The sequence below is a fragment of the Pteronotus mesoamericanus genome, unplaced genomic scaffold, assembly GCF_021234165.1.
Source record: "Pteronotus mesoamericanus isolate MK-2021 breed Mesoamerican mustached bat unplaced genomic scaffold, CSHL_Meso_final contig_1242, whole genome shotgun sequence".
In the NCBI taxonomy this organism is placed as follows: domain Eukaryota; kingdom Metazoa; phylum Chordata; class Mammalia; order Chiroptera; family Mormoopidae; genus Pteronotus; species Pteronotus mesoamericanus.
The window spans coordinates 2,817,482-2,828,752 of NW_026555053.1; the positions used below are offsets into that span (position 1 = coordinate 2,817,482).

An 11,271-nucleotide genomic window follows, 5' to 3' on the forward strand; every position below is an offset into this window, starting at 1 on the left:
ATTGAACCCTTTATCCCTGACTTGTGTTTGTCGGGAAAGCTTTATGCAGTTTGCCTTCTGTGCTGGTTCTCAGCGCCCCTTGGGGAGATAAAGGCTTCGATGTGAACAGCCCTTCAGCTGAGAAGATTGTCCTTACACTGCCAACTGTTTCTTTGTTTGTTGTACTTGTTTCTGTGAAGGCAGTGTGTTCATAGGAAATCTGAGTCACAAAGGTGATTCTTCACGACGATGTGACTCAGATGCGTACAAACCCCTCCAGAGCTGCCGAGAGGCTCGGGAGGGCTCTGTGCTATGCAGGCCTGTCGCCGCCTCTGCACCTGAGACGTTGCGGCCTGGCCTCCTGGCGCGCCGGATCCCGGCGTCTGTCCGGAGGGGGCCGCGGGGCGCGCAGGCGGGCCCGCCGGCCGCTCGTCTTCCCTGAGCTCTCGCTTGCCCTCCTGAGTTCCCAGCTCGGCTCAGGCTCTAGAGGCCGGCATTCAGGTGGTGAAAGCAGAGCCCAGATCTGTTTTCCTTCTTTTACTACTGAGGCAGTTAGGGAAGTAGGGAGAGCTGGGGGTGTTTTAAGCACAAAATACTCTTTAATTCTTTGTTCTCTTGTATTAATCCGAAATCCCAAACAAGTTTTCTGTGTTGGGCCAAATGCACAGTTCCTAGTATGCATTCACCTGAGGCGGACCTCAGTTCATATTTTAATGCTAATGGGATGTCGGTCTTCTGAGGGCCTCCCACGTGGGGCGCAGCACCATCCGGAGCCCATTGTCGAGGCTTCGGCTTCAGGCTCTGGATGTGGGCTCTTAGTGATCCCAAAAGAGGGTGAAACTTGGCCGACTGCAGCTAACAAGTGCTTCCTTGAGCCTGTCTGGGAGGCTTGTGTTTTCTCCTGAGCCAGGGAGAGCGCTGGAACAGCCCCCAAGTGAGGAGGGCAGAGAGTGGCCACTGCCTCCCCGTTTTCTTGGGGGACCTTCGGTGAATGGCTCACAGAATCAGTACCCCGGCTCCGTTTGCAGACCGGCCCTCAGGGGGTCCTCTGGGATCCCAGCTTGCCTGGGTGGAGGTGTCCTTGTCGCTGCCTCCTCGGCTGCCCAGAGCTCCCCTCCTCAGGTGCTCACTGGGAGGAAAACATGGATGTGTTTCTTCTCACTTGCATATTTTCACACTCAGTTTTGTGAAATTACTATTTTTCCTCCTTTGCCTGGATGCTCTACTTGGAAGCAACAGCTAAATTTCTCTGAAAAGTAACCAAATCATGTATAAATACTTGAATTGCTCTATTAGCCAAAAATGAAAAGAATTTTTGTGGAGACAGATATTATGTTCCCAGGTTTTATATTATCTAGTTTAATGCTAAAACATACAGCTTCAAACTGGGAGGTTGTATTTGTAAACATAATGTATTTTAAAAGCTCTTTGAAAATGTAATGTAAATGCCAGAGATGTTTAATTTGATGTTTTAATGGAGTTATAAGCTCTCTGAGATCTGGGAGGGCTTAATCATGGTAAGTCAAGGGAATCGAAGGGAATAAGACTTGATAAAACTTCAAATGAGAATTTGATAATGGGATTGTCTCTTGGCTGTGACTCATCTCATTACTCCCACTCTTAGGTCTGCACGTTGTTTCCAAACGCCTGTGCTCGGCTCTAGTCTCACGTCTCTGCTCCCCGGGACGCAGACGCTCGCCCTCCATCGTCCCGCCTTTCAGCTTAACCTCACAGCCTTCCCCTCCTGATTTCACCGTTTCTTCGAAGGTGTATCCACCTGGATCTTTCATTTCCCCACCAAATTAGTCACTTACACTTACCCCCTTCCTTCCGTTGTCACTGCTGTCACCTGAATCCAGAAGCACACTCAGTGGCTCCCCATCGCTAGGGTGACTGTATATGTTCCAGCTTCCCGGCAACGTGCCAGTCTCTGCCTATTTTAGATCGTGTCCACCTGTTAATTTATTTCAGGGCCCCCTTTACTCTGAAGTGTCTCTTTTGGCCATAAATTTTGTTTACCCTACACATTACCTGCGTGCAAAGGTCAGACTTTACATTCAGCAAACGTGAAGCTCCCTGCTGCTGCAGCGCGGTTTCTCCCCTCCTCTCATACTCTTGTTTCTGCTTGTCTGAGCCTCCTTTCTTCAGAGGTCGTTGCTCTTCCTCCCTCCGTCACTCAGCATTTGCAGCCTAGTGCGCCTTGTGAAGGCTTTTGGCTCCGGCCTCACGTTCCCCCGCCGGGCTGCCCGGTGTCCCGTGCTGGGGTTCCGTTTCACAGAGATCGCCCCCTTTCTCCCTGTACCGCCTACCAGCGTAGACTGAATGTTCAGCAAGACCATGCCTTGGAACCAGAGGCGGTAACTTTGGGTACCATTATTATTGAACTGTTATTCTGGGACAGAGCATATGAATCATTAAAGCAATTTTTACTTTCCTGTTAATTACTAAGTACGTTATCTTGGTCTTGCCAAATTTGAATCTGAAAACTTTCTCTCTCCATGGTTCCATTTAAGCAGGATGTTCCCTTTCCAGAATTGTTAATGTGAATTCTGTTTTCTTCTGTTGTCTGGTGTCCTTGGCCTCTTCCGTGTGCTCTTTGCCGATGGGAGAAGTTCTGGTGTTTGTCACTGTTCGTAGGGAGTCTCAGGCTTTGAGAGAGCCTGGTCTTGGGATGAAGGCTCTGTTATTCTCGAGTGCACCTGTCGGTCATTTGCATACGTGTGCTCCCTTAGAATGTGCTATGGGAGCTGTCTCAGCTTCTGAAGCAGCCTTTCCATGGCATGTGTCACTGTTGAGCTTCAGAAATGATCCAGCTGCTGCGAGCTGCTGCGTGGGTTGTCCATCTTCCTCACGGTGCTCCTGCGGCCAGGCCAGCCTATCCGGGCCGTTTCCTGGCTGGGTACGTCTTTGTCATGATCCTCCCTTCCTCGGACTGTAAGCAGTACCAGGCTTTTACGGATAAAATAAGGAATAGGACCCTTCTCATACAGTTATGGTGAGTCTGGATATAGAATTCTGTGCAACCAAAAAGTGTGAGAGACTAGAATACGCAGGTGCAATCAAAAAGTTGTCAAGAGCCTTGGGAGAGTAGCGCAGTTGGTTAGAGCGTCGTCCTGATAGGCTAAGGTTGCAGGTTCAATCCCCATTCGGGGCACGTACAAGAATCAACCATTGAATATATAAATAATCGGAACAATAAGTCAGTCTTTCTCCCGAAATCAATAAATTAAAAAAATTTTTTTAAATAGGACATTGCCACGTGTCATTCTAAGTGCTCAGATTTTTCCCAGCCTCGGCTCTCAGCAGATGCCACATTCTTGTACCCTTACCCACTGTATGGACCCCTGGCCTTTGCCTGTGCTAACCGCTCTGCCTGGAGCATCAGCCTGCTACTGCTAAGAGCCTTCTCGTCCAGCAGGCGCGTACTGAGCATCGGCTGTGAGCCAGGCTTTAAGCCCTGGGGGTGCAGAGATGAATAAGGCCAGGTCCCTCCTCTGCCAGGAACTCGGCGCCTTAACAGGGGCAGCGCGAAACAGAATTTTTCCACATAGGATCCCAGGTGCAGCAACCGCGAGATGCACAGGAAGCCCATAAGAGGAGTGTTTTCATTCCTGGCTGAGCTCTCGAGTGTACAGCACTTCCGGCTTGGTGCGCAGAACTCCGTTCCTGCTCCTCTGCGGGCAGCGGCATGACGTGTGACCAGCCCCCTGCAGGCCTCCAGGCACGGCCGGCCTCCGACTCGTCCTCGTGCGTCTCCTAGTCCCTGTGACAGTGCTTTGCACAATCTAGATTTATTTGTGCCTTGGGTTGTTTCAAAAGGGATTTGGAGTGGCTCATGAAGATACGATGCGAGATATGTGCTTAAGTATAAAATAATTGAAAAATTTGGGATTGAAATAAGTGTGGGAAGAGAAAAGAGAAAATAGGTGATTAGACGCGTCAAACGACTGCTGTCTGCGTTGGTTCTCAGCCCCTGGGGGCTCGTGTGAAGAGGGGCAGAGTGATGTCTGCTTTGTGGAAGAGGCCTAATGGGATAAAGACAGCAACGGCTTGTAATGATACTGAGGACCAAGTAGTTTCCCTCCAGGGCCTCATCGCAAGGGTGCCGAGGGGCGTCGTTCAGGAACCCCTGTGTCGATTAGTACTGACTCGGTCAGAGCACGTTTCTTCAGTGCAGGTGGAGTTTGGCAGCTTCTGCCGAGAGCCGCCTCACCGAAGGCCCGCTGGCCGCCTGGTGAGCCCCGAGCCTTCCGCCCGCTTCCCTGTAACACAGGGCTCCTTACTCTGGTAAAGCTCATGCCCTCTTCTAAGAAACATGCAACTCTCACACATCTTCATTCTGACAAAAATCTCCCTCAGGTCCGTTATATCCAACCTCTTATCCTCACCAGCTGAGAATATGTCATCTTGCTTTTTCTTATGTTGGTATTATAAAAGCAAGTTACTCCTCTCATATACAGTTACATTATTATATTACATATGACTTTCAAATTGTAGATTCTTGTCTATAATTTACCAATAGTAGGAGTTTCCGGAATGACACCTACTCTTGGCTAAGAATCCTCTCTCTTGAACCCTCACTTTAATTGGCCAGTTTACGTCGATTGGTAAGCTTGATTCCAGGAGTCTAGTTAAAAGAATTTGTATTCAGGACGTGCATCGTGCAAGTCAGTCAGTCAGTCAGTCAGCTTTTAGTTCGATCAAAGCTGTCCACCTGCCAATTTGTTTACGTGAAAAGGAGAGAACCTTGTGTAGAACTGGCTTCTTAAGAGTTGATCAACAGTTGAACTATGCCAGCATTTTAGTTGATCAAGCAGCTCGCAGCATTATGGGCATTTTGCCAACTGCTGTGCCAACCCTGGGCCTTTGCTGCTTGTCCAGGGAAGCTTTTTGCCTGTAATGGGCTTCGGGTTCAGAGCTCGCTTTGCTTTTGCCTTTAGCGAAGTCTCCGCTGCCCGGAGAAGCCAGGACCCAGCCAATAATATTGAGTACTTAGAATTGGTCATGCACTCTGCTAAGTACGTTTGAATTTATAATAGATGTTTATTCTCTTTCATTTAGTCCTCAAAATAAACTCCGTTTTACAAAAGAGAGAAACCAGAAGTTCAGAGATTTGCCCGCACCTTCGAGTTCCTGCATGACGAGCCGGAACTTGAAGTCAGTTGCTTTATCATGTGACAATGCTGAGTGTCGTAACCCGTTTTCTCCCTTTCTAAAGGCTGGTGATACTCTTATTTGGAATAAACCCCACAATAGCAAAGCCCTTGGAAATTTTCCTTCAGAGTCTCTGGACTGTTCTTTTGTGGATTTGCTCAGACAGAGGGAGATTCTCAGGCAGATTTCCAAGCACTTAAACTTCTTCGATGTTTTACGAGTATTTATTTCAGTAAGAGTGACTGAAATGCCCCCTGAAATACGTGACTTGTTAACACCCAGCGAGTCACCCAGGCCGGGCCTGGGCCGGGCCTCCTGCTGCCTCATTGTCCTCTCTGGGTCCCTGAGCGTCTCCCTGGGAGCGGCTGAGCTTTTTTGGTCCCTGTGGGGATGGTCATCACTGTCTCATTGGATGTAGGTATTTTCTCTTTTTGTGAATATTGCCTTTTTTTAAAAATTGCATTTTGACAATTTCAGTTTCTGAAATATTTCCTTATTAATGCCTAAGGTTCTGGTTTTCTAGCTAATTCGCGTTCCTTCCGACTCTGGGAAATTGTCTGAAATAGCCCTGATTCTCCCTTTGGCCTTGAGTCTGCCGTTTTCCTGACTCTACAGCCCCTTCCTTATTCTGAAACCAAAGAGAAAGAGCTGCGATATCTCAGGGTGTCCTCGTGGGCTCCCCAGCCACCCAGCAGGGCATCTGTGCTCGGAGGTTTCTCAGGGGAGGGGTTTTGCCCCCTCCTGTTCTGAGCAGCTCTATGCTTGTCATCATTGCTTTTCACCAAACTCGTTGATGTCTAATTTAAATTTCTGCTTTCACTCTCTTTTGTTCTCTGTACCTTTCATTGTTTGAAGTCCACACTCTGGTTTTCTCCATTTGTTTCATTTCTCTGCAACTAACTTGCTTTGTGCCTGAGTTAGCTCATCTATAAAATGGACATAATACTAGTCTTTAATACATCAGAATAGTGTTGGTGACCAAAGGAAAACAACAAAGACTCATTGTGAAAGGTGTTACCTGCAATGGATTCTACTTTAATGAAAATACAGCAAATAGTAATATATGTCCTTTATTTTAAGCAATCTTTGATTTAAAACCATGGTGTTTTTTTTAAAACATTTGAGTGAGAGAGAGGGAGGGAGGGAAACATGGATTTGTGGTTCTACTTTCTGTGCATTCAGTGGTCGATTCTTGTACGTGCTCTGACTTGGGATCGAGCCTGCAGCCTTGGTGCATTGGGGCAGTGCTCTAGCCAACTAAGCTAGACGGCCAGGGTCCAGTTTAAATGCTTTGTTGGTGTTAGTTATAACTACTTGTCATGTATTTTTCCCCTCCTTAGTCATCTTTTGGATTATCCTGTGAGTCTTCTCTGCATCCACTGTGGACGTCCTCGAATGCTGTAGAAACCTGGGGAGGGCCGGGAGTGAGCTGTGGTGACTTCCCTGGGCACCTCCCTGTGCTCACGGTCAGTCTTCCCAGTGGGAGGGACGGGGCCTTGGGACTTCCCGGCCCGGGAGCGGCGGCCCGGCTGCTATCTCCGGGGTCCTCAGGGCCCCTTTGTTCCTGTGCCAAGGCTGAAAGATAAAATGACCCCGGGGCACCTGGGGGCAGCCTCCAGGCTGTCAGAGGAGGCTTGGCCTAATCAGGGCAGGACCCCGAGGTCCCTGCAGAAGAGAGGTGAAGCTCTGAATTCAGTGCCTGCTCCCCTTTCCCCTGAAAAATCCAAACCAACTTGATGTTTAAAATTGGGATGGTAAAACGGAAGGGGTGTGGTTTAGGAAAAGCAGCCTCTGCCCTGATGGAGTGGTCCCAACAGACCCCAAGTCAGATTCCGGCGTGGCGTCTGCGCCAGTGACTCGGTCTGGAGCCGGTTTCCAGCTACAAAGTGAGAGGTGAACCCGCCAGGTGAGATCCCTGCGAACATTTCGGCAGGCAGCACTCCGTGCCAGCTCCTGTGTTTTCCCACCCATCACTGCATCCGAGGGCCAGAGGAGACAGAATGGACCTGCGGCTGATGCAGAGGAGAGGGAGGGCGTCGCTGGGCCGGGGGGGGGGGGGTGGGGACACTGTAACAGGAAGTGACAAGAGCTCTATCTGCACACCAGGGCTGAGCAGTGAAGAGAGTGCAGAGAGGTGTAAATGCCAGGGTGGGAGAAGCAGGGCGGCTGGGGGAAGAGCCAGGGCCGGAAGTGGAGGGGCCCTGTCCTGTGCGCCCTGTCCCAGGAGGTCAGCACGACAAGTGGCTCCTCGCACACGCTTCCCCTTTGGGGGTGGTGATCCACAGGGCCGCCGGCCTAATGGTGCCATTACTGAGCAGGCTCTGTCGCAGCCATAGCATGCGGTGCTTCGAGGCGGGATCCAGGGCCCAGGGGTGGGCCCCACCGCATGCCTCCGCCCCCCTCCGCCCCCCTCCGCGGTCACTCCTGTGCACTCCCCTCTTCGTGAGATTTCCCTTTTGTCTCTCCTCCTTCAGTGCCCTGCACAGGGCTCTGAACTTAAGTGTTTAGGAAACATTTAAGCAGAAAAAAATGTGTTATTTTGGAGCGCGGCTTCTTCGCCTACTCGAAAAGCGATGCCCCTGACCCAGAGACTGGACAGTTCCCTGGGGGAGGCCGCGCTCCAGGACGGCTGCTTTCTACCACACAGAAAACTGCTAAAAATGCAAAAGTAAAAAAAAATAGGGCAGTGTGGCTATTCCCATAGTATGTCGAAGGGAAGTGAGGTTCCAGGGTGTCACACAGCTTGCGCGGGACTCCCTGTCCGTGCCCACTCCCCTGAGGCAGCCATCCGCCCCCTCCGGCTGGCGGCCGGGCTCTCCCCAGCACGGTGCCCATCGGGCGGGGCCTCATCCCGTCGCTGTCATTCTACTTCCCGGCCCCCAGCTCCTGCTGTGATTTCTGCTGAGTGCTGAGTGCTAGCCTGGGGCGGAGAGAGAGCCGGCCGGGGTCCGCGGGAGGGAGGGACGCGCGCCCCCCCCCCGCCCCCGCCCCGTGTGCTGCTGGAGGAGGCATCCTTGCCCCGCTCTTACCCTTACGGAGGGAGGCTTCCAGGTGGGGGGCGTGCGCAGGGGAGGCCGGAACACCTCGCGGGAGCGGTGCCCACGGGGTTATGTGGGACCCGGTGGAAGGGCTGGCGGGGCGGGGCGGAAGCCAGGGGCGGCTTCCCAGGCAGGCTCCGCCCCCGGCCGCGGGTTTAAAAACGGGAAGGCGGGCGCTGGAGACGGGAGCCGCTGGAAAGGCCCGCAAGCTCTTCTCAGTGCGGCCGGGCAGAGCCATGGCCCTGCGGGCGCGGGGTGCTCAGCGGCTGGGCGGCATCCTGCTCTTCGCTCTGCTCGCTGCGAGTGCCGCCTCACTCAGCTGGGATCTCCCCGAGCCCCGCGGCCGGGCCAGCAAAATCCGAGTGCACCCGCGGGGCAACCTCTGGGCCACCGGTAAGTCTTTGGGACCCGGGCAGATGCCCCTCACCACCGTGCTCTCAACCCCTTTTCCTTCTCTGGCTGCCCGTCAGCCACAGACAGAGTGTCTGGGCTGGTGGAGACCCTGGCGCTCATCTGATTCAGTAGATGGAGAATGTGAGACCCAGACAGGTCAGTGGGTGGCCAAGGTCCCTCAGCCAGTTTGAAGCGGAGCTGAGGCTGGAACCGACATCTGCCTGCGCGCTGGGGGCCCTTCCCTTAAGCAAGACCCTGCTGACTTATCTAACCTCCTTGTGTCTTCTCCCTGCACCTCCACCTCCCAGACCCCTCTTTCTTCTCCACTTCCTTCTCTGCCTTTTGCCATCCTCTTCTAAGCAGGCCCTAGTTGCCCCCTGGCCCTGGCCCAGGCCCACCCCACCCCCTCCACCTGTTAGGAAAAGTTGAGGTACAGGCTTGGCCACCACACAGGGATCTTTAGGGCTCCTCAGTGAAGAGGAAGGAGGTTGCATATACTCCTGCCATGAGAACTAAAAGGTGGGTGAGACAGGGAGCTTTCCTGCTGTGACAGGACCCTTGCTCCCTGATTTCCTGGTGCCTCGGCACCTCCTTTCTAGGTCACTTCATGGGCAAGAAGAGTCTGAAGCCCCCCAGCCCACCCCTACTGGGGGCAGCTCCCCACTTCTCCCCGAGGGACCAGAGACTGCAGCTGAGTCACGATCTGCTCAGGATCCTCCTGCTGAAGAAAGCTCTGGGCCTGGGCCCCGGCGGCCCACCACCTCCCACCCGGGTGAGCCAGGCCCCCACCTCGCGCCCAGGAAGGCTCGGCCAGGGCTGCCCCGGGGCCCAGCACTGGGCTTAGTGCCCGGCCAGGCGGGATGGGCCCCAGAAAGCCAGGGATTCCAGGCTCTCCCTGTGATCCAGAGCTCAGAGGGAGAGGACTCAAAAGAAAGGAAGGCAGGTGAAGAAATAAAGAAATTAATAATAATAAAAGGAAGCCGACCTTCCCAGCAAACCCCAGAGTAAGAAGAAGGAGAAGTTTCCCCTCTCCAGTCGCCCAGCCTGCAGTCAGCCTCTTGCAGCTGGACCTTCCCCAGACACCCAGCCCTCTATCCTTGCTGTGCCCAGTGTGTGCTGGCGGTTAGAGTTGGGACTTGTGAGGCCCACAGAGGGGGAGAGAAGAGTCAGTCAGCAGCCGAGACGGAGTCCGACCTTGTTCACCCTGACCAGTGCTCTTCCCAGTCTGTCGTCTGCCTCAGTGACCTGTGGCAGGCTTTCTCAGCCTCAGCACATTCTGGGCTGGGTAACCCTTTGTGGTGGGGGCTGTCCTGTGCATTGTAGGAAGCTTAGCAGCCTCCCTGGTCTCTGTGCACTAGATCGTCTCCCTACCTCCCTAATTGTGACAACCAAAAATGTCTTCAGACGCTGCCAGAGGTGCTCTGATAGAGAGATGGGTGAGAGTTAAAATCACCCTTGGAGGTAAACTACTGACCCATGGGGCTCAAGGCCCCAGAGCTAAAGCCAAGCCAGCCTTAGTCTCTAGCTACTCCCTGCCCCTGGTTCTGTCCCCATCCCACCCCACCTCCCCTGGTACTTAGCTGCTGTGTGCGGAAGGCAGAGTGAGGTGGTCGGTGAGGGGTCTGGTGACTGTGTGCTAGGCTGAAAACCTAGCTACTTAGTAGCTGTGTGACCTTTGAAATGTCACTTAACCTCTCTAAGCCTCATCATCTTCATCCATAAAATGGGGGTAAATAGTGCTCATCTCCCATTAAATGAGACCACGTCATGTGCTGAGCGCATATGCTGGGTGCATAGAAAGCACTTAGTAAACCGGAGCTAGTACAGACTGAATGCTCTTGCAGCACCTGTTGCTGACTCACCTTTGCATCCCCCACTGGGCCTAGCATGGAGTGCATCCATTTTGAGAGAAGGGAGGGGCATGCCCTAGAGAAGGCCCAGCTGCAGTCAACCTTCCTGACCCTCCTGATGCACAGAACCACCCTGCCCCGGGGACCTCAGATGAAAGGGTTAGGCAAGAGCTTGAGTTGGCTGAGTCTGAAGGGAGATGATGCCGTCTCTGGCGCCGTTGGTCTCGAAGGCCTGAAACATGCAGACCAACTAGAAAATCTCAAACGACGTAGTACCTAGCCCTGGGGGTGGGTGTCAGAAGTAGTTTGGGGGAGTGAAAACACTGGCCCTGGCAAGGGGGCCGGTCACCATGCGTGGACTTTACTTCCCTGATCTCCCTTCACTGTCATGACTGTGAGGGTGGGGCTGTTATTATGAGAAAACCACTGCCCCAACCCCTTCCAGGCCCTTCTTCAGGAAGAGAGGTGCTGGGGGCCTGCCTCCAAGGACAGCCTGCGGCTCTCTAACTCTGGATGCCTAGCACCGAGGAATGGCAGGATGCCCCTATCGTTTGCCCCTCTGCCCAGGCCAATTCCTGTGTGTTCCCTTTCAGTACAGGAGGCTGCTGGTGGACATGCTGCGGAAGTGATGCCATTAGTGAGGAAGATGCGACAACGTGGCTTAGATTGTGCCCACCCAGGGAAGGTGCTGAATGGGACCCTAATAGTGGCCCCATCTGGATGTATATCCTGGGCTCAAATCTCTGTTACTCCATTACTGTGATTTCTGGTCGGGTCACTGGGAATGTCGCCAAGGCAGACACAAATTATGTCCCTGCTGTATTTCTTGCTTCCCTGTTGAAGTGGTGAATAAAAAA

General features: G+C 52.9%; 1 protein-coding gene across 2 annotated transcripts; it reads left to right on the top strand.

Moving 5' to 3' along the window:
• Window positions 1-8,369: 8,369 nt before the first annotated feature.
• Window positions 8,370-11,271, top strand: NMB (neuromedin B). 2 transcript variants are annotated; one of them, XM_054588589.1, is made up of 3 exons: window positions 8,370-8,564; window positions 9,164-9,336; window positions 11,013-11,271. In XM_054588589.1, exons 1-3 carry the CDS (start codon window positions 8,408-8,410, stop codon window positions 11,175-11,177), a joined length of 495 nt encoding a protein of 164 aa, XP_054444564.1. In that variant the 5' UTR covers window positions 8,370-8,407; the 3' UTR covers window positions 11,178-11,271. The 2 variants fall into 2 exon arrangements, with proteins under 2 accessions (XP_054444564.1, XP_054444573.1); XM_054588598.1 differs by having other exon boundaries at window positions 11,008-11,179.

Bases quoted from the DNA above. Each gene is read 5' to 3' on its own strand.
- NMB (XM_054588589.1), top strand. From the start codon at position 8,408: ATGGCCCTGCGGGCGCGGGGTGCTCAGCGGCTGGGCGGCATCCTGCTC. The intron at 8,565-9,163 runs GTAAGTCTTTGG...CCTCCTTTCTAG, and splicing joins GGGCAACCTCTGGGCCACCG to GTCACTTCATGGGCAAGAAG. The intron at 9,337-11,012 runs GTGAGCCAGGCC...CTTTCAGTACAG, and splicing joins GCCCACCACCTCCCACCCGG to GAGGCTGCTGGTGGACATGC.